General features: G+C 37.9%; 1 protein-coding gene across 1 annotated transcript; it reads left to right on the top strand.

The window, feature by feature from the left end:
* Nucleotides 1-8,480: 8,480 nt before the first annotated feature.
* On the top strand, nucleotides 8,481-8,795 carry LOC120084595. The gene has a single exon (XM_039040403.1). It carries the CDS (start codon nucleotides 8,481-8,483, stop codon nucleotides 8,793-8,795), a length of 315 nt encoding a protein of 104 aa, XP_038896331.1.
* The last annotated feature ends 15,505 nt before the right edge of the window (nucleotides 8,796-24,300 follow it).

The raw sequence follows: 24,300 nt of genomic DNA, 5'->3' as shown, positions 1-24,300 counted from the left end.
AGACCATCTTTCCCCACGGCGCAGTGGAATTAACAACTTTAGACGGGAGCAGTGCATTCAAAGTCAATGGTCAGCGGATCAAACCCTACTATGGAGGCGACTTCGATCGGCGCATGGACACCATTAATTTGGGCAAGCAGGATTAAAATACTTGCAGGGAAAACGATTGCGGTAATTCTGAGAATTTCTTTCAGTTGGCCTTCCCATCTATGTTTACTTGCTTTCTTTTACCGTTTGTTTCATTTTGTGATTACTGTTTAGTAGGATTAGTCTTTAATGTTCTAGAAGTTTCATATGTTTCCAAACGTTAAATGTAGTAGCGCTGGGTGCATGATTTTGTGAATGTTTGGATAAATCACCACAAGATCTTTTCAACTTGCGTTAGGAAGAGAGGAAAATAAATTGGTATATAATGAGAGGATGGGTGTAGTAAGTAGAAAGAAGAGGAGATATGCATCTAATACACCCAAATACATTGCGGTGAGGGGTGTGTTGCACATATATGCGTCCTTTGCCCGGTCTTAGTTAAATGCACTATGTTATACTCCAGAAATGTATTTAGTTAAGGGGTGTGCTGTGGGGATATATGCGTGTTGCCCGTCCTCAGCAAAAATGTATCTGCGTTTATTGGAAGCATGACATGAACTGCAAATCATGCACCCTTCCGAATCAAATTTTGTAACTTAACCGAATTCTTTGACTTTTGTACAGGCATTAGAAAACTTTCTATAATGCGTTCATTTGTAATATAGTCCCATACTTTGTTAATACTCAATATAATCAGAAATATATATTCACTCCATTCTTTGCCTGTGCCTCTTTCTTTATCTTCCTTTGATAATTTTTGCTATGTTCTTAATCCTTTATTTTTACGATCATTATTGCGTTACTATGATGTATCATATGTTTACACTTAGAAACATTTCCCATACTTAGTAAATTCTGACTAATACTTAGTTAATTCTTAGTTTAGCAGTACTTTACCTTTTATTTTTCAAAGTTCTGCTCAAACCTTCTTTTTGAAATTTTCTTCTAAGTGTCTGTCTAGTCTATCCAAACAACGCAATGAGAACCTTGCTCATCTTTAAATTTTGGGGTGAGGAAGGTCTGAGCAGATGAAATTAGAAATATGTAGTATTTAAGAAAATGCGTCCTTTTCCATTTTTTTTAAAAAAATTATGCAAAACTCCAATGTTAGTGCAAGGGAAAATTTCAAAACTGTTCCTAACCTGATAAGAGTTAGTTGTGAAAGGAGCCTGCTTGTAGTTGGATGTTCGTATGACACTCGTAGGAGCGAGCCAAAACGAAGGTGGGTTTCCAAGAACAACGTAGTATAAACCAAGAGGAGAAAAAAAAAGAATGCAAGGGACAACTCCTCTGATTATCATGAGTTAAAGTTAGAATTGACACACAACCGTAGTTGGATGTTCGCATGACACCCGTGGGGATGAGCCAAAATGAAGAGTGTAACCATGACCAATTGTCTCTAAGTGAATAAATGACGCACATTTTTCTCACCGCATGTAGATACATCAAGTTGTTTTGATAAAGAAGAGATAAGCATTCTATTTTGAAAACTAGAAAAGTGTCTTTGAGCAGAATTTTATTACATAGAAGGATAAGGTAGGGCTTGCTAAGAATTAGCAAGGATAGAAGGAAAAGTGTGATGTCAGGTAATGTGCCTAAGTGTAACATTCGGAGCAACCAATCATCGCAGAAATATAGGATAGAAATGGAGCATGATTGCCTTGGTAGAAGATATGCTTGAGGACAAGCATATATCTAAATTTGGGGGTGTGATAACTTGTAGAAATACACGTCATTTATGCCTCCTTATCTAGATATTGCGGCCAAAAAGTTAGTAACTATGCGCCAATTGTATGAAGATTAGCCCAGTATGACAATAACTATAAATGTTTGCGCTTACACCCACTAACGCCAAAAAGATGGAAGACAAACCAAACTTTACTCTGTTTTGCAGGAGACCAAGTCACTGCTTGCGCTCAAGGCACATGAGAAACTAATTAACGCATCTTTGCCACATTGTGCCCATCGATCAACCATGATGAGATGATTACCGAAGTAACGGCGCAATGCAATAGTCGGTCCAGAGCTATGCTTCAACTGCATGTGGTAATAAAAACAAACACCGCATGCGAACCTATGATCGAAAGATGAAATTGAGCAACGCGAGAGCGGGGGATTGAGAGAGGTGTACAACTAACGGTTGTGCAAAATTAATGGTCTGATTGCATAATAGAAGGAATAATATCCCTCCATCTGTGGATTTACCATAACCATCAAGTGGGGACCACAAGGCTAGAGTCAAAGATCTGCTCCTATAAATACCCCACTGATTTCAGAGAAAAATATGCTATTTGATACGGGGCTAAGTGCTGCAAGATTTTAGAGAGAAAAGGCTGAGCTAATTGCTGAAGAGAAGAAATTCGGGAAGAGAACGAGATAAGGTCGAGAGGTGAATCTCAGATCCGACCTGCCATATACCCGATCGAAGCTTTGTGCAGAGACCCCTGCTACCGGTGGAGCAAGCCTGAGAGGGAAGCTCTTCCTGCCATCGAAACCATCCTATCCGACAAGTAGATCTCCATCGAATCTGTGCCAAGACATTGGCACTTGTTTGTATCTATTCTATCTCTCTTTCATTGTATTCCATAATTTCTTTATCTCTTCACTCACACATCATGTATCGAACGCTTTGTAGAAATATTAAATGTTTCGATAGATTCCATTTACCATTTTCTGTCTGTTTCTGTTCACCTATTAGTTACTTTCTTCATGATGTTTTCTTAATCCCCTGATGAGCAATATGAATCACCAAGAACTTAATCTGTATTAAAGTTATAAAATACGTTTAGCTAAAGCATGCTAGACGACATCCTCACCTGTGAAAGCAAAAGTGAAGATGTCATTCTGATCTATCGAGAGAAGGTCAGAAGAGTGCATTAACTAAAGCGAGTAGTACGTCCAGACATGGAAGCAACCTTGCATTCATTATGTTAGACTCTGTTTCACCACACACATGTGGGGAACATGGCTGATCATTTAGAGGTGTACGCCAAGAGAAGAGCAGAATGGTATTTGTACCTTCAAATCCAATTAAGGTCTTGCATTGTTTGTAATACTTATCTTTCTCTTTCTATTCTGTTTATAAGACTTGTCGCCGAATCCCACATCTTTGCACAACCTTCACAGCCAGCCTTAATCCTAGCATCTTGTACATGAAGTCTGTATCTTGTAACATCTAGCCTAGGTTTATTGTATTTTTATGTTTTATCGTATCTTTACTGCTTTCCTTTATTTTATTGAAATTTACATACCTGTACAAACTCCTTTATAAAGAATTGAAAACCTGGTCACATATACCATGAACATACCGCAATAACCGACACCATTTTCCCGTGTTCGACCTCGGATCACACCGAGAAACTTGCGGTGGAATTACACTTGGTTCCATCGTAAGGAAACTTGTGACAATGCAGAGCATACTACATGAACATTCCAAATTAACGCATAAATAGAAGTAGTATCGCATCATCATGAGCATTTAATATCATACATCCCAACCCTGTTATAGTGAGCTTGCTAGCCCAGTGAATGACTTAAGAAAGAAAATTGATTCTCATGCATAAGTCTCAATAAAGAGATCATATTGAAATTATAAATCTTCACAGTAACCTTGTACTGAAATATAAATATTTTCCAAGCTTAAAACATGTAAAGTTGTTTTCATCATAAAACATTAAACTGTTCCTTAGTTGAGAATACCAACGTCAACCGCTTAGTCAAGAGAGAACCATTTTTCTCAATCTCTGACTTTAATTACCTATTTGTACGTGGTTATAAGTACCGCCATACCTTAGGTACTACTTCTCCGATACCTTCTCAATGTCCTTCAGTATTGAGCTGTTCAGATACCTTCTCAATGTCCCTCAGTATCGAGCTTAAAGTAATACTAGTCATACTATGACTTTCTTTTTAAAGCATGTAAAGCAGAACACATAGAAAACATATCTTTAAAGGTACTAATGCATGCTTTGTGTATTTAAACACAAATAGTTTTTCCAGTAAACTTTCATACATGGTATGCGTCTACAACATAACTCATAGTTTGCTTGGAAACTACTTTGTAAAATAGCTAGCTTAAGAATAATATTTCTTAAAATCATAGTTTCTTTAAAAACATTATAAATATTTAGTCACTCACAAATTTTAGGACTATTCCTCAAAGGTTGATATGCTTCTAATACTGGTGTCAATCCTGTGGACACAAAAACATATATTTAGCTACTAGCATTGGTCTCCCTTTTGAGACTAACTCTTAAATAAGCTTTGTGTTTAGCCTTCACCTAGAAAACCTTCACTCAAACACACCTTGCTGTAGGTATAGTACTTATAAATTTCCTTGAGACATTGGCTCTTGCTATGCATCCAACCACACCTCACAAATGCATCCCACTTGTGCAACCAACACTTGCTCTAAGTGTTCCTTCTGCTGCACATGGTCATCCAAAAAGGCTGCTATACATCCAAGACTTTAATGCAAGCTTCCCTCAGCCCACACAACAAGTCTAACGCATAGGAGTGCTCAGCCCTTGGTCTACCCGAGCGCTTACTTTGAGCTGCCAACTCACTCAACCCAAGTAGCTGCCTGCTTGTTCATAGAATTCTATATTCAAATTACTGAATTAATAACTCGACTTCTAAAGCTCATCTCAAGAATTTTCCTTCTACAAACTTGTTTAGCATTGTCTCAGAAAGCTTATCTTAAACTTTTAGCTTCAAAATTTTCATGGTTCATCCTGGATCCTCAATTCTTCATCAATGGCTCGGATTCACACGTGAATTGAACCTCTTGTCACTTTTTCCCTTCTTCGGCCTTATTCTGGTGAGACCTTCTTCCGACAGCATCACCTCTGAAACTAAACTCTCAGGGCTTTTCAACAACACAAGATCTCTCAATTTGCACGAAGGAATTGTTCAAACTGAGCTTTTGAATTCAACCTCCTTTTTATACTGCTTCCCACCGTTTACCGTTAAAGTCCAACATGAAACCTCCAGCTTAAATGGAGTTAAATCTGGTGCTTAAGATAACTATTGCCCCTTAATCGGTGATTAAGACTGATTACTTCATCCACTATCAATGCATGCTTCAACTAGGTTCAACACACACCTTAGTTCTCACGCAAACCTAGTCCAACACATATGTTTTGTGCCTTGGTCTCCTCTCGGCCTCAAGCTTCAACACAACTCCAGCTCTTTCAGCTTTGCAAAGCCTAGCCTACGCAAGCACTACTCATCACATGACAAGCTTGACCAATTCACAACCAGCCTTACTCCAGCATATAGCTCTAACGCACACTGAGTAGCCAACGCTCAACGCCTATCGCACGCATAGCTCTCATTGTCACTCACCGTTTAGCTCTGCACCCATCGCATAGCTCTAGCTGCCGCTCACCGTGTAACACTGACCCTATCGTCTAATGCATCATGCCCATTGTCTTGCGCTCACGCCTATCTGAAGGAACTCTTATACAAGAGTACCTCTGAGCGGAATAGAGATCGTTCCAAACTCATTGTGACAGAATTACCGCATTTACAATCTACCCGATTAGATATGCATTATACTACAAATTACTGGCATGCTATGAAACTTAAACAACAAGAGAACAAATACGTACCAATTGAAGAACTCTTCTTCACCAAAATCTCACTCTCGAATAGGGACTTCTCCTCTCGCTCTCACTGAGATGTCTAAGCAATCATCCACCAAAACCCAGTCGTCTACTCACAAACAGCCTCCACACGAACACAACAATAGGGAGGACACCATCACTTAGAACCCTCGGTATTCTTGGTGTGAAAATCCAGGAGGTGTGGGCTCTGTTGGATTTGGTAGAGGGCAGGAGGAAGAGAAGATCGTATACCACGACAAGTAAGTGGGAAAAGGCTGATGTCTATCGTATAGATGATGCTTGATCGTTTAGGAAGTGGTACACGATCGTTTAGTAAATAGGCTGCGATCGTATAGACGATCGTTTAGTAAACGCTCAAGTGTGTGATCGTTTAGGAAAGAGCTAGACGATTGTTTAGCAAATCCTATGCGATCATTTAGAAAGAAGCGTTCATGTATACGATCGTGTAGAAACGTTGAGCTATCGTGTAGGCTCTCACTTTGCTATGCGATAGGCAGTATACAACTCGTGAGAAAATTCTTTGATCTCTTGCAAAATGAAAACAAATTTCATTTTATTCTTCAGTTAGAAAACTGAAAGCAACCTCCCACTATCACACGGTTATGGAGAAAATGCCGACACAATTATCCTATAATTGTCCAATTAAAAAATAATAAATATAATCATATTATATTCATTAACCTATGGTTTAATATCATATCATATGCAATACATTAATCAGTTTTTTCTCCTCCACTAGATATAAATCATATTTACAAGTTATCAACCATTATTAGTGTCCATTGGCCATGTGTCACTTATCCATTACCCCATGCATTGTTCATGTGTCTCAAGATTATACACTATTAATGTCCATGTAATCCACCTTCTACTTGCCAAATTGCCTATAAATAGTGTCATTTGGTGAGTTTTGGAAGACACATACATATTAGTGATCAATCCAAAAAGATTGGAAAAAGTGGAGAAATCCATTCTCTGTTATTTTATTTACCTTTTGTTATTTATTTATTTATTTATATATTGCATTATATTTATTTATTTTATTATTATATTATATTTTCTCCATATCCGTATTCTCATTTTGGGTCGTTTTGCTCCTCGAATTCACAACAGTTTTATATTTTTTATTTTTAGAATTTAAACTTTTTTCTCCTAAATCTCATACTATATACTTTAAGTGTAAGTCAATATATCAAAAACTACTTTTTTTTTTCTAGTCTTCAAATGTTGGCTTATTATTTTTAAGAACATTAGAGGAAATTGGTTAACAAAAGAAAGAAAATTATAGATTTTACCCTTGTATTTAAATTACAAGTTCACTATTTGAGCTTTCAAGTTGTATTTATTTTGTTTATTAATTTTTAAAAGTGTCTAATGAATCTCTTAACTTTCAATTTTGTGTAACAAATTTGAAATTTTTAAAAATTATTTGATTTTTTTTATATAAACTTGAATCTTTTGTTTAATGGAACTTTTTAACTTTTAATTTTGTGACTAGTAAAAACAATGGATTTTAAAATATTTTATAGTTCTTAGACTAAATTTATAGTTTTTGTTATGGGTGATTTTGGAACGAAAGGTATAATTAACCTCTAGCACAAGTAGGGTCACCATAATCAAGATGAAAGTATGATACAGATCGAAAGTGACAACTTAGAACCAAAATGAGCCTAAGAAAAGAGGATGACTTAGGCCAAGGGCAAGGTTGAGCCTTATCAAATGCCTAACCAAGCATGCTTTAGCATGTCTAAACCCAATAAATTATTTTAGGCCAAGAATATGGCCTAAAGAAGATGTTCAGCTTTAGTTAGGCTGACTTTGACCCTAGCCAAACATAAAACCAGGCACGATCCTTGGCCCGATAGGTTATCGAATTATTTTGAGGCAACTTCAAAACTCTAGGGAACAACCTAGGTTAACTTTCCATATAGATATATTAATATAGCTTCATATGAGGTAACTTGAGCCCTATTCTTAAACTCTCGAACTTCCACACTTTTTCACTCTCTAACTTAAGGATTGGAGTATCTGTGCCAAGCACTAGCGGCGTTCGTGAAAAAATTAAATTCCTCAGTGGAAGCGCGTGAACGCATGTGTCAATGCAATTCATTTTTGCAACAGTGAAAAACAGAGAAAGCACATGATATATAGGATAAACATATTTAATTTACAACATGCATTTAGGGAAAGAGAAGACTTACCCTTTAAAGACTATCTTCAACAATTATTCTCTGCAAACCCACGAATAGCAACGAACTCCTCGTACTGCAAGTGTCTCCCTTGAACTTGAACAATCTTGAACAAGGACACTACCACTTGGAAATCTTGCTATTCTCTAAACCAAATCAGGATGGTGGGATCATTTGGAGGGGAAGAGAATTTAAAGAACATATAGGATTGCTTTAGTTTTTTCCCTAATCAATTTTCCCTATGGTTGGCTCATTGGGGCGAAACTCTAGAATCTAAAATGAAGGATACACTTACGAGAAATTGTTAAGCAAGTTAATGATTTCTTGACCAAACAATGGTGACTAATCATTATAGGAATAAAAGTTATTTTGATATAATAATTAGTTGAGAATGTCTCAATTCGGTGAAAGGGTGACTATCCACCCTACAGTGGCTTTCATCTTGACTCACTGAAGCATCATTGCAAAATTAGATGTCACATAGGGTACATTAAAATTTTGCTAAAATTGATTGGTTTTCATGGGTATTGCTTAATAACTAATATAAGTAATTTGTATGTTTCATCAAACTTCAAACATGAATAGCGCTACATTGAATCTCTTAAGTGTTAATAAATTAAATGGTGACAACTATACAAGTTGGAAAAACACAATTAATACTATACTGATCATCGATGTCCTGCAATTTGTCCTACTTAAGGAGTGTTCTCAAGTATCTGCTCAAAATGCATCTCAAAATGCTCAGGATGCAGATGAAAGGTGGGCAAAGGCAAATGAAAAGGCTCGAGCATACATACTTGCCAACTTATATGAAGTCTTGGCAAAAATGCATGAATCCATGGTCACTGCAAACGAGATCATGGAAGCAATGTTTGGACAATCGTCCTTATAGCTCAAATATGACACTCTTAAGTACATTTTCAATGCCTGTATGAAAGAAGAGAAATTTGTCAAAGAACACGTTCTCAACATGGTGGTCGACTTTAATGTGGCTGAAATGAATGGGATCGTCATCAATGAGGCTAGTCATGTTAGCTTTATTTTGGAGACTTTGCCAGAGAATTTCCTATAGTTCCGTATTAACGCTGTTATGAACAAACTAGACTACAACCTGACCACCTTTGTCAACGAACTACAAACTTACTAATCCTTGAGGAAAGTCAAGGAGCAGAAGGGAGAAGCAAATATTACCACTTCCTCAAAGAAGTTCTACAGAGGTTCAACCTCTGGAACTAAGTTTATGTCCTTTTCATTTGACACCAAAAAGTGGAAGAAGAAGAAGAGACGTCAGAGGAATAAAGCTAACCCTGTTGCAGCCCAAAGGAGCAAGGAGGCTAAGGTTGCCAAATGAACCTCCATCCATTGCAACCAAAAGGGACACTAGAAATGGAACTGTCCCAAGTACTTGACAAAGAAAAAGAAGGCCAAACAAAGTAAATATGATTTACTAGTTTTGAAAATCCTTTTAGTGAAGAATGATGATTCGACTTGGATAATTGATTCACGAGCCACTAACCATGTTTATTATTCTTTTCAAGGAATTAGTTCCCGACAGCAGCACAGGACTGGCGAGATGCCTATGTGGTTTGTGTTGGGTTTTATGTCCTAAATCTCGTGGTATGTAAACAATGGAACTTATTCAGAAAATTCAATAAAGGTGTTATTGAATAGATTTATTGCTTGATAGAAATCCAATAAACCTAAAAGTCCTTTGGCTATTGGATGAGTACTTGAACTTTGTGTGGAGATATAAAGGTGGATCAGGTTCGAGTAAATAGTCAAAATGATCTATAGTATAAGAATAAGATTGGGTACCTTATTCTGGTAACATTATTGAATGCGGCCCGCTCTGTAGTTGTTACAAGGAGTTGTAAAGTGCTACAAACGAAGTGATCCTAATTCATTCATGTTGGACATGAGGAGTGGGGGTGTCCTTATGTAAAAGGGTTTGTACAAGATCGGACTACGAAATGAGTCACTCTTACTTTATAACGTTTTTTACTGTTTAAGACTGACTATTTCAAAGCGATGACCTAGGTAACTTGACCTTAATACTGAGTTAACTATGAACTCCTATTTATTCGGGATTACCCTTAGATATTCATAGGTGAGGGTTGGCTCAACAGTGCTAGATCAATAAGGCTCCCATTTCAAGGGTAAGACTGGATAGATAGCTAGGGACATAGGGTGCAAGAGGGAATTCACTCCTACCCGTTTTAGGGATAGTAGAGAGGTTGTTCCCTTAAGTGCTGATTCTGGGTCTTGAACAAGGGGCTCCGCCCTCTCATTGGCCCGAGAGGGACTCGGTTTTGTTGATTGGATCACAATACACTTGTTCATTAGGGGATCAGTGGGGACTTAAGGAACAAGGGGGTAAAATAGAGATTTGACCTAGTCGTTATTACGAACAACCTGTGAAGGGTTGACTTACTAATCATGGTTATATCGATTGGACATAATATATCTACAGTGAGGGGAGTTCAACTATGGGCTTTAGTGGAGTGACCCATTAGTTAACGAATGAGGGTTAGGTCGGTCTAACGAGTTTAGTCGATTAATCTCGGATCGTTGGAGTCCATGATCTGTAGATCCACGAGGTCTCTCTACTAGCTCGAAAATGGATTAGCTCTAGAGTAGCATGATAAGTTAATTTGAAACGTTCAAATTAGAATCAGACGGAATTGGAAAATGTATATTTAAATATATGAAGATGAATTTGTGTAAGAATTAATTTAATATTGGATATTAAATTAATTAGAATTATTTAAATTGTTTAAATAATTATTTATTAATCTTATTATAAAATTAATTTATGAAATTAATTTGTAAAATTAATAAAATTTTGATTTTAAAAATAAAATATGATNATGAAGGTGATCTTGTGTAAAATTAATTTAATATTTGATATTAAATTAATTAGAATTATTTAAATTATTTAAATTATTATTTATTAATCTTATTATAAAATTAATTTATGAAATTAATTTGTAAAATTAATAAAATTTTGATTTTAAAAATAAAATATGATTTTAAATCAAAATAGATTTTGAAAATAGAAAATTACACAAAAATCGAAAATTGGTTTTTCATCTTCATCTTCAAAGTAGCTTACAATGAAACTCATTTCTTCAACCTTCAATTACTCCAAGCATGAGCTGCATCCCACGCAGCAAATCTCTTTGCATGATAGTCTGCAATATATTGAAGAGATTGGAGTGAAGTTGAAATGATGCAACCGATTGAATTTTTCTGAAAAATTCAGATGAAGAAGATGTTATTCATTTTGGATTGTTGCAGTGAGCTATCTCCAAATTCCCTTTTGTTCCAGCTTATTTTGAGTCCCACAACTTAATCTAGAGCAACAAGAGAATAGTAGGGAAGATATTGTGGTGGTCTACACAAAGATTTGGAGGAATTTGCAGCTGAAAATAGAGATTTCAACGGTTCTTCAAAGGTATGTTCTTGAAACCCAGTAAACTCTGTTTAAGCATGTTTTCTTTTCTGCCAAAATTAATGAATTAGAGTGCTTATGGATCCTGTTTGCTTCCGCTGTGTGCTGGTACCTCTCCAACAGTTTGCAACTGGGAAAGTCAAATGGAACTGGTGAAGGTCCAGTGTGGAAGCAAGGATTGGTCTCAAATACCAATTCTTTTCAAAACATACAATTTCACAGAATAATATAGAAAAATTATGCATTAAATTTAAAATTATAGCATGAAATTATAATTGAGAAAAGAGAAGATAAAAGGCTAACCCTTGAATATCCGATCTTCTTCGTGTATCATCTTCTCCAAAATTTCATGTACTGCAACGTACTCGAAACCCTAATTGGCCACTACCAATCAGAACCTCCTATATTCTCTATAAAGAAAGAGAATCTGCATCTATATGGGCTTTGCAGTATTTTGGGTGAGGGAGTGAGATTGAGAGAAGGAGGGGGTGAGAACCAGAGAAATTTTTTTCCCAGAAAAACTTTTTGTGTTATTCTCTGTAAAACTCAAGAGGAGGAAGAAGATAACAACTTCTCTGCACTCTCACCCACACACACATAGTAGAAAGAAAAAGGGGAAGGTAGTTACAACTCCCTCCCAAAAATATTTTTCAAAAATAAATTATTTAAAAAAATTTATTTTAATAAAACATTTAATATATATTTATATAATAACCACTTTATCATATAATATATACTAAACTTTATGTTATATCAAATATAACATATAACCTATAGTTTAATATTATATCAAATACAATATAACCTATAGTTTTCATTCTCTCATTAAATATATGGTATTTAATATAAATCCCATTTAAATTTAATTTAATTATATGAATCAAATTCACATAATTAATATTTAACCATATTCAAATATTTATTTCCTCTTAAATAAACTTTATATTATAATGTATCATATACATTAAAGTAATTATATCATAAATAATTAAATTAAATTAATAATATCACATATCACTAATTCCTTAATTAATTTAAACAATTCAAATTAATCCAAAATTGATTCTCATTTAATCCCTGTTGAGCTACAGAGGGGACCTCATGGTCTAATGGTACTTGAATAATTAATTAAACTCCTTTAATTAAATTATTTAAGATCCTTTAACTGTCAGGCACTCCATTAAAGACCGACAGCTTCGCATAATAGATATATTTATGTATCCATTGGATATAACCAGTCAGGGCGATGACCCTCCACAAATTGCTCATAAGTACAATTAAGCCAAAATTATCGTTTTGCCCTTGTAGTTACATCTAACTTCTTAAATACCATTGATCCCTCTAATGAACAATAAATCATAGTCCAATTATGACCATACCCCTCTCGGACCAGGAGAGGGCGTGGCGCACATTGTTCAAGCCTTAGAATCAATCCTTAAGGGAGCAATTTATCTACTTACCCCGACCTCTGGGAAGGAGTGAACTCTGTCTTGTGTAGCTATGTTCCCAGCTCCTCATCAGACGAATCCTCAAAATGGTAGGCTTATTGGGTCGATGATCTGACCACTTTCACCCATACAAATCAAAGGATCGCCTTCATAGGCAAGAGTTTATAACTCACTTAAGATTCAGGTCATGTCACCTATGGTCATTCTGGTGAAATGTAAGTTCTATTATGAATGGTGTTATATAATGAGACTAGTCATTTCGTGGTTTGGTCTTATATAAATTCCTTTGTATAGAATACTCCTGCTCACAAGTCTCCACATGAATGATTAGGATTAGATCATTTATAACACTTTACAACAATTGTAACATCTACAAAGTGGGCCATATTCGTAGTGTCACCAGGATAAGGTATCCAGCCTTATCCATCTACTACAAACCATTTAGGTTATCACTTAAACATGATCCACCCGTATGTCTCTACATACATGTTTAAGCTACAGATGATGACCTTATATGTTAGTTTTTTGGTTTGTGGGTTTAACGCTACTAAATTTCAAATAAAACATCTAATATTTTATTAAATAAATAAAATATTTGTATAATACAATTACAAACTACAGAACCCTACGAGATTTAGAACATCAATTCCAACAATCTCTCACTTGTCCTAAAGCTAATGGGGTGTACAATATACAAGTACACAAATCAATAAACTAGGGCATAAAACGCGCCTAGTACAAAATCTCCCATTAGCCCTAGACTATATGTGGTTTATCACGTAGACCCATACTCTGCAGGTGACCCTCAAACTCCTTAGCCATGAGGGCTTTTGTAAACGGATTAGTAATATTGTGCTCCGAACCTATCTGCGTGATGATTACATCCCCTCAATGCACAATCTCTCGGATGAGATGATACTTCCGCTCTATATGTTTCCTATGCTTGTGACTCCAAGGCTCTCGGGAATTAGCCACAACACCACTATTATCACAATAAAGGGTGATGGGCTTTGACATGTTTGAAACAACTTCTAGATCAATAAGAAATTTCCTGAGCCACACAACTTCCTTAGCAGCTTCACAAGTTACTATGTACTCAACCTTCATGGTGGAGTCAGCAATGCACCCTCTGTTAAGAGTAAATACTGATCCTGATTTGGATTTCCTAAAATCTTTATCAGTCTGGAAATTGGAGTCCATGTATCCTGTAAGGATCAAATCCTTAGAACCTTACACAAACATGTAGTCCCTCATTCTCCGTAGATACTTAAAGATGTTCTTAACGGCATTCTAGTAATCAAATCCGGGATTAGACTATATCTATTGACTATCCCCGCCGCATAGTAGATGTCAGGTCTAGTACATAACATCGCATATATCAGGTTGCCAACAGCCGATGCATAAGGGATCCGTCTCATTTCCTCAAGTTCTTGAGGTGTCTTAGGAAACTGTTCTTTAGACAATATAACTCCATGTATGAAAGGGAGTGAACCCCTCTTAGAGTTCTACATCGAAAATCTAACAAGCATTTTGTCAATATACGATGCTTGAGACAGAGCTAGCGTTTTGTTCTTTCGATCTCTAAAAATTTGAATGCCCAGAACAAACCGCGCCTCTCCCAAATCTTTCATTTGGAATTGGGTCATTAATAAATTCTTAATTTCAGTCAGCAGACCTACATCATTCCCAATGAGTAGGATATCATCTACATATAACACTAGAAAAGCTATTGAACTGTTGATGATTCTCTTGTAAACACAAGGCTCCTCAACATTTTGATCAAAGTCATAAGATTTGATTGCAGTATCAAATCTTATGTTCCAAGATCGAGAAGTTTGCTTCAATCCATAAATGGACCAATTAAGCTTGCAAACATTTTTCTTTTGACCTTGGGTTATGAATCCCTCAAGTTGCTCTATATAAATGGTCTCCTCAAGATTGTCACTTAGAAAGGTAGTCTTGATGTCCCTTTGCCAGATCTTATAGCCATAATATAAGGTAATAGACATGAGGATCTGGATAGACTTCAACATGGCAATAGGTGAGAAAGTCTCCTCATAGTCGACTCCCTCAAATTGGGTATAACTCTTTTCTGCAAGTCTAGCCTTAAAGGTTTGCACCTTTCGATCAACACCCCGTTTTCTCTTGTAGATCCATTTGCAACCTATAGGTTTTACCCCATCAAGTTGATCTACAAGATCCCAAACAGAATTAAATTACATAGACTCCATTTCAAGATCCATAGCTTTGATCCACTCATCTTTGTCGACATCCTCCATTGTCTTCTTGTAAGATAATGGATCCTCAACATCTTCGTTAGCTACCATAGCTAGGATTTTTGTTAAACCATATAATAGACAGGGGAGTTTGCAACCCTCCCACTATGTCGAGTTCCCTCAACACTAGAGGTGGACATGACCTACTAGATGAACTAACTTCAAAAACTCTTATTGAGGTGTTGGGTTCTTCAACAACTCTTGTTGACGATTCAGTAGTTTCCTTGAAAATTTCATTCAACATAATCTTATGACAGGGCTTGTGCTCCTTTATGTGGTCCTCCTCTAGAAATGTAGCATTTTTTTTTTTACACAAACACTTTATTTTTTTAGGATCATAGAAGTAACCACCTCTTGTTCCTTTAGGGTAGCCTACAAATAGGCACAATTTTGAACGAGGTTCCAGTTTCTTAAGATTTGTCTCAAGCACATGTGTTGGGCAACCTCAAATCCTGAAATGGCGTAAACTACCTTTACGATCATTCCATAATTCTAGAGGTGTTCTCGTAACACTCTTGGATGGAATACAATTCAAAATATAAGTTGCAGTTGTACTGCATAACCCTGAAACGAGTCAGGTAAGGAAGCATAACTCATCATAGACCGAACCATGTTCAACAGGGTTCGATTTCTCCTTCTGATACACTATTCTACTGAGGTGTACCAGGTACTAAGAGTTGGGATGAATTCCATGTTCCATCAAATAGTTTTGGAATGTAAGATCCAAAAACTCTCTATCTCGATCAAATCAAAATGTCTTAATTGTTTTTATTTAATGCATTTTCAACTTCAGCCTTAAACTCTTTGAACTTTTCAAAAGTTTTAGACTTCTGTTGCATTAAATAAACATACCCACATCTTGAATAATCATCAGTAAAATTGATGAAATATTTAAACCCTCCTCTTGCTCTAACATTCATTGGATCACAGAGGTCTGAATGTACAAGCTCTAAGGGTTCTTTGGCCCTATGACCTTTTCTAGTAAAAGATCTTTTAGTTATTTTGCCTTGAAGCCATTGAAGGAACTCTTATACAAAGTACCTCTGAGGGGAAGTGGATCTTTCTAAAGACATTGTGATAGAATTACCACATTTACATTCAAACATACAGATATGCATCATACTGAAAATTACCGGCATGCTTTAAGATTAAACAACCAAGAGAACAAGGAAACTTACCAGTTGAAGACTCTTTCTTCTCAGCAAATCTCGCTTTCTCCAAGGAACGGGTGCTCTCGCTCTAGCTGGAATGTCTGACAATCGTTCACCAACACCCGGTCGTCTACCACGAACGGTCTTCACATGAAAAGGAAGATGAGGACGACACCACCATTTGGAACCCTTAGTATTCTTGGTGTGAGAATCCAAAGAGTGGGCTCTGTTCGGATTTGGTAGAGGGGAGGAGGAAAAGAGATCATATACAACGATCAAGTAAGTGGGAGAAGGCTGCGTCTATCGTATAGACAAAATGCTTGATTGTTTAGGTGAAGTACACGATCGGGTAGGAAAAGGGCAGCGATCATCTATACAATCATTTAGTAAATGCTTGGCACTAGATGATCGTTTAGTAAAAGGTAAGAGATCGTTTAGAAAGATGACGCGCACGTGTATGTGATCTTGTAGTAAATTCGAGTTATCATATAGTCTCTAATTTTACTAAGCGACAGGCAGCACACTACTCTTGAGCAAATAACCGTGTTCTTTGCAAAATGAAAATTTTCATTTTATTCTTTAGTTACGAAAATTGAATGGAACTTCCCACTAATGCACAATTACGGAGAAAACGGCGTGCACAATTATCCCATAATTGTCAAAATAAAATAATAAATATAATTATATTATATTCATTAACCTATAGTTTAATATCATATATCAATCATAATGTTTTCTCCTCCACTATATATAAATCATATTTACATCCATTATCCTCCAATTAATGTATCTCACACATAAAATTAATCATATCACATACAATTAACCAGTTCAATCATATCATATATAATCAAACTCCCTCTTGTCAATTTGAACATTTCAAACTGACCCAAAAACTGATTCTCAACTTGAATCCATTGAGCTACCAAGGAGACCTTATGGACTTATGGCTCAAAGCTCCAACGGTACGTGAATAGCTGACTAAACTCTTTAGCTACGAGATCCACCATCAGTTAATTGCTAGGCATTCCACTAAAGACCGACAGCTGAACTCTCCTTACCACAAATATATTTCTGTGTCCATCAAATATAACTAATCAATAGTACGATAACCTTTCAGCGATGCTCGTAAGTACAGCTAGGCCAATTTACCACTGATCCCTCTAATGAACAATACAACATAGTCCCACTATGTGTGGACACCTCTCGAGCCATGAGAAGGTGTGTGGCGCCACATCGTTTAAAGCCCTGGGATCAGCCCTTAAGGGAGCAATCTATCTACTTACCCCTGCTTTGGGGAAGGAGTGAATTCTATCTTTTGTAATTGAGTTCCCAGCTCCCAAATCAAACGAATCCCCAAAATGGTAGGTTTGACTCGGCGACCTAGCCACTCGCACCCATGCAAATCAAAGGACCGCCCTCAAAGGCAGGAGTTCCCAACTCACTCAGGATTGAGGTCATGTTACCTTTAGTCATCCTAGTGAAGTGAAGTCTCTATCATGAACGACGTTATATAACGAGACGTTAACACTTCGTGGTCAGGTCTTATACAAACTCTTTGTATAGGAAGACCCCGCTCCCATGTCCCAACATGAATGATCAGGATCGGACCATCTGTAGCAACTCACAACGTTTGTAACTATTCCACAAAGCGGGCTACATCCGTAGCATTACCAGGATAAGGTTTCCCTCCTATATCCATATACTACAGACCATTTTGGTTATCACTTAAGAAATGATCCACTTGTATGTCAGCACATACATGCTTAAGTTACATAATGACAACCAGATATTTTAGTTTATTGGTTTGTGGTAAAGCAAATAAAACATCCAATGTGCAAAGTCAAGCCGTAAAGAAAAGATCATATATTATACTTCACAAGCGTTCGTACAAAAGTGTGTTTATAAACTACAGGACACGAGACTTTAGGTCATCATTCCCAACAATCTCCCACTTGTCCTAAAGAGAATGAGGTGTATAAAAACTAGTACAAAACAATAAACTAGGGCACTAAGGCCTAGTATATAAAATCTCCCACTTGCCCTAGTCCAGCTGCGGGCGATCCCGTAGACCCATGCTCTGAAGGTGACCTTCAAACACTATAGCCGTGAGAGCCTTCGTAAATGGGTCAACAATGTTGTGCTCCAAAGAGATCTTCGTGATGATCACGTCCCTTCGATGCACTATCTCGTGGATCATGTGATACTTCCGCTCTATGTGTTTGTCGCGCCTGTGACTCCTGGGCTCCTTGGAGTTCACCACAACACCACTATTATCACAATAGAGGGTGATGGGCCTAGACATATCTGGAACAACTTCCAGCTCTGTCAGTAACTTCCTAAGCCAGACAGCCTCCTTAGCAGCTTCACAAGCCGCTACGTACCCGGCCTCCATCGTGGAGTCAGCGATGCACCCCTCCTTAGTTCTTCGCCACACTACAACTCCTTCGTTAAGAGTAAAAACTGACCTTGAAGTGGACTTTCGAGAGTCCTTATTAGTCTGAAAATCAGAATCTGTGTAAGTAAGGATCAAATCCCTAGATCCATACACGAGCAAGTAGTCCCTCATTCTCCTAAGATACTTGAAGATGTTTTTAAATGCGGTCCAGTGACCCTGACCTGGGTTAGACTTATACCTGTCTCTTATACACATCTAGATGTGTATAAGAGACAGATGCAGAGAAGATTCATTGCTCCAGTTGATTGTGTCACATCACCACTTGCAAGTATTGGCACCTGCAGCAGGCGTTGTCTGAAAAGCTTCCAAGAGTCAGTTGGCTAACCAGGGCATGGAGTTTAAGGCTGACCAGGACATGGACTTTAATGTTGCCCATTCACCAAGTGGACGTGACCAATTCCTATAAATAGATGAAGTCCCTCCAGAGTTAAGAAGTTCGAAAATTATAAAGATCCTTACTCTTTGTATATTGTAGTCATAATTCTAGTTCTATAGAGGCTATGCTGTGGTGCTAGACGACCAGAAGGGTTGAGAACCACGACCACCGCCAGTCAGGGAGCGGAGAAAACCACTCTTGAGAAAGATATTCCATCCAATTACTAAACAAGTGATTGTACACAACGAGATTGAGCCAAAGAAATACAAGAGATTGTATTCTTTGGCTTGACTCAGTTTCCTTCTTCTCATTTATCACTTTCATTTCATTTGATTAAATATTGCTTTTGTAAAGACACTCTATTTCTTTATAAAATTCATATGTTTGATCCATCATACTTGCCATTGTTTATTTCTTGTTTATATTGAATGCATTAATACTTTATGCACAAATTCATCCTAAAGCTCAAGCCAACTTGACAAATTGGTAAAAGCATCTTTTAACTTAGATTGTTCGAAAGAATAACTAAGCTGCATTAAGTAGGACGCCTAGTACAACTAGAGATAGACTTACTGGTGTCTATTGCATTTTGTGTTAGACACTTGCATCCTAGAGATAGGCTTTGTATGTTATTCGCATTGAGAAATATTGAATGAAGTCTGACGCATAAACAAAAGATAAGCAAACCATCCCATCTCATTCACACCACATCCTAGTTGTGTACAATCGTCTTAGACCGATGCATCCACTTACCTTAAACTCTATTTTTGTATGATCCATCATTCACTACTCAAATTTTTTGCATCTGTTGCACAAGCACAACAATTTAGTGTAAATAAAACATTTCTCATAGTTATTTAGGAAAAAACCCCTACAGTAGATACAACGCAAGGTCTGCGTTTGAATCCCTGAGTTCGACCCTGGACTTACCAGGAACCTAAAATTAGATTTATACTTGGGTCTAGTTTAGGAAAACTTGAACGTCATTAGAAGAAGTTGTGTGCGTTCTGCTGCAAATATCTGACGCCCCAACGCGTTACATTTACTTAAATGCATCGAAGCATAAACGCATCACTTATACTTAGAACTTATTTTTCCAATTTATTTTACACAATACACTCCTAGAGCAAATCACGATAGCAACGAACAAGTTTTTGGCACCGTTGCTGGGGATTCAGAAACAAAACTAACCAAAAATTTCGTTTGTATCTGTTGTAGGAACACTTTGGTCGAGGGAGTATTACAAGGTAAGCCTAAGCTTGTGAACTTTTATGAGAAGGGAGAGCACTCATGAAGTGACATACGACCCCAAGATTGAAAGGACCTTCTGGTGTAGGAACCGATCTAACTGTCGTCGAAGGTTGAGGCAGTAATTTCTCAGACAATAGAACAAGCAACAAGCAATGGCGGAAGAATAGGAAAATCAGCAATTAGCTCATGCTGCACAGAATCCAATCTTGATGGTGAATAGTAGCACGCGTCCCATGAGGGAGTACGCGTCCCCTGTATTGTATGATTTCTCTCCAGGAATCATATACCCAATGCCGGATGGAACCAGGTTCGAGATGAAATCTGGTATGCTCCAAATGCTCCAGTTTGCTGGACAATTTGAGGGTGGTCGTGGTGAAGATCCTCACGCCCACATGAAGTGTTTCCTGGAAACGTGTGAATCATTTGTGATCCCTGGAATCACCCCAGAGGCAATCAGGCTGTCCTTGTTTCCTAATTCTTTGCGTGATGACTTTGAATGCACCATTTCATAGGCGTCTGATGAAGAAGAATGATGAACAACAATTCAAGCGATTTCTTGAGCTCCTAAAGTAGCTGTATATCAACATTCCACTGATAGAGGCTTTAGAGCAGATGCCAACATATGTCAAATTTTTGAAGGACATTTTGACAAAGAAGAGAAGAGTCAACAAGAAGGAAGTAATAGCTCTAAGCAGGAGTGTAACGCGTTAGTAAGCAACAGTCTACCAAAAAAGCAGAAGAACCTTGGGAGCTTCACAGTTCCTTGTTCGATAGGAGATTGGATGTGGGTCATGCGTTGTGCGATCTAGAAGCCAACATTAATCTCATGCCACTTTCAATTTTTAAGAAATTTGGGATTGGCGAAGCACAACCCACTTTTGTTACTCTTCAGCTTGCTGACAAAACAATTAAGTACCCAGAAGGGAAGATTGAAGATGTTCTGGTGAAGGTTGACAATCTCATATTCCCAACAGACTTTATTATCTTGGACTATGAAGCAGATAGGGAGGTACTAATTATCCTTGGACGCCCCTTCTTAGCTACTGGGAAAGTTTTAATTGACGTGCATAAAGGAAAATTAACTATGCACGTGGACAATGAGGAGGTGAAGTTTAATGTGCTCAATGCATTAAAATTCCCAGATAGTGAAGATTGTCAACTAAACAGTATTGAGTTGCCTAAAGAAGAGACTCATGTATGTGAGGTCCTTGTGTTGGAGGAGAACTTGAAAGAATCAGAGCCGCCAAGTCTGAGTGAGCGACAGACAAAACCAACGCGTCCATCACTTGAAGAACCACCAGAACTCGAGTTGAAATAGTTACCTGGACACTTGAAATATGCATTCCTTGGAACCAACAACACTTTACTTGTGATCATTTCCACAAATCTCACAGAGGCTAATGTGCAATCTCTCTTACAGATGTTGAAAAAGCACAAGCATGCAATAGGTTGGACACTTGCAGATAACTGTGGCATTAGTCCATCTTATTGCATGTATAATATTAGGCTGGAAGAAGGGAAGTCGGGGTCAATCGAGCCTCAAAGAAGGATGAACCCCATAATGAAAGAAGTGGTTAAGAAAGAAATTCTAAAATGGTTGGACGCTGGAGTTATTTATCCTATATCTGACAGTAGTTGGGTAAGTCCAATCGAATGTGTTCCCAAGAAAGGGGGAACGACCGTGATAAACAACAGCAATAATGAACTTACACCCTCGAGGATTGTCACGAGCTGGCACATCTGTATGGATTACAGTAAACTCAACGCAAAAACTAAGAAAGACCACTTCCCCCTTCCTTTCATTGATCAAATGCTTGACAGACTTGCGGGCAAAGAGTTTTATTTCTTTCTCAATGGATACTTTGGTGACAACCAGATTCTGATAGATCCAGAAGATCAGGAGAAGACTATGTTTACTTGTCCCTTTGGAACATTTGCATTCAGATGCATGCCCTTTGGGCTATGTAACGCACTTGGGACATTTCAAAGATGTATGGTGGCTATCTTTTTTGACTTCCTAGAAAAGACCGTTGAAGTCTTCATGGACGACTTTTCAGTCTTTGGAGACTCGTTCCAGTCATGCCTAGATAATTTAGAGGCCGTCCTCGCGCGATGCGAGGAAACAAACTTGGTGCTGAATTGAGAGAAATGTCACTTCATAGTGACTGAAGGAATTGTCTTAGGTCACAAAGTATCTAAGGCTGGCTTGGAAGTAGATGAAGCCAAAATAGATGTCATAGCAAAACTTCCACCACCATCAAATGTTAAAACTTTACGAAGTTTTCTAGGGCATGTCGGCTTCTATAGACGGTTCGTTAGAGGATTCTCTCAGATTGCACGACCTCTGAGCGCATTACTAGAGGCAAACTGGCCCTATGACTTTAATGAAGACTGCATTGACGAGTTTGAAACCCTGAAGTATATGTTGACGACAGCCCCAGTACTGATAGCACCGAACTGGACGGAGCACTTTATTCTCATGTGCGACGCGAGTGATGTGGCAGTAGGAACAATGTTAGGGCAAAAGAAGGGTAATTTGATACACTCCATCTCCTACGCGTCCAAAACATTAAATGACTCTCAGGAACACTACACAATTACTGAAAAAGAAATGTTGGCTGTAGTGTTTGGCATTGAAAAGTTTCGATCTTACTTAGTTGTGCGTCAGCCACCATATACACCGACCATTCAGCCATAAAATTCCTGATGAGCAAAAAGGACGTGAAGCCAAGGTTGATAAGATGGGTGCTGCTGCTACAGGAGTTTGATATTGATATCCAGGACAGAAAGGGAACATAAAATCAGGTGGCTGACCACCTGTCCAGGCTAGAGAATCAAGAAATGCAAGCCCAAGAAGGTGAAATCAAGGACGCATTTCCTGATGAAAGCCTTTTAGAGTTGAAGGCAGGGAACCTTAGTATGAAGACATAGTCAATTATTTAACCACCAAGCAATTCCCTGGAAACTTCAACTCTCAGCAAAAGAAGCGGTTAATTCATGATAGCAAATTTTATTTTTGGGATGAATCATTTCTATATAAACAAGGCCCTGACTCCATAATGCGTCGATGTGTTCCAGAGGAGGAGACATAATGCATATTAGCTCAGTGTCATAACTCTCCATACGGAGGGCATTTCGGTGGGCAAAGAACTGCAGCGAAGGTCCTTCAAAGCGGATACTTTTGGCCCACCCTCTTTAAAGATGAGAGGGAGTTTGTTCGAAAATGTGACCTCCATCAAAGCACCGGGAATATTTCTTCAAGGGACGCAATGTCCTTGAACAATATTCTCGAAGTTGAGCTATTTGATGTTTGGGGCATAGATTTTATGGGACCTTTTCCCCTATCCTGTGACCAACAGTACATCCTGCTTGCAGTAGATTATCTATCTAAGTGGGTAGAAGCAGTAACCTGTGCTAGGAATGATGCGTCCACTATATCTAAGTTTCTTACCAGGAACATCTTTACATGCTATGGAACGCCAAGAGCCCTGATAAGCGACGAAGGTACGCACTTCATTAATCGCATCATTTCCAAATTACTTGCAAAATATAATGTTAGGCACAAGATCGCCATTGCTTACCACCCACAACCAAACGGTCAAGCGGAAGTATCAAATCGAGAAATCAAGTCTATCCTAGAGAAAGTCGTCAATGCAACGCAGAAGGATTGGGCACAAAGGCTGGATGAAGCGCTCTGGGCCTACAGGACTGCTTACGAAACTCCTATAAGTTTGTCTCCATACCCTCTTATATTTGGAAAAGCTTGTCATTTACCTTTAGAGTTGGAGCACAAGGTGTTTTAGGCAGTTAAGAAGTTAAACATGAACTTGGACGCCGCCGGCGCTTAACGTAAACTTCAGCTCAACGAGCTCGAGGAGTGGCGATTGAACGCATACGAGAACAACAAGCTGTACAAAGAAAAGACAAAGCGTTGGCATGACCAACCCATCAGTAAGAAAGAACTTGTTGTTGGCCAAAAAGTTCTA

The sequence above is a fragment of the Benincasa hispida genome, chromosome 9 (genome assembly GCF_009727055.1).
Source record: "Benincasa hispida cultivar B227 chromosome 9, ASM972705v1, whole genome shotgun sequence".
Classification (NCBI taxonomy): Eukaryota; Viridiplantae; Streptophyta; class Magnoliopsida; order Cucurbitales; family Cucurbitaceae; genus Benincasa; species Benincasa hispida.
Note: the sequence above shows the minus strand (reverse complement) of the source record. Positions and strands in the feature narration are given on the sequence as shown.

Excerpts from the sequence above, each read along its gene's own strand:
- LOC120084595 (XM_039040403.1), top strand. The coding sequence starts at position 8,481 with ATGAATAGCGCTACATTGAATCTCTTAAGTGTTAATAAATTAAATGGT.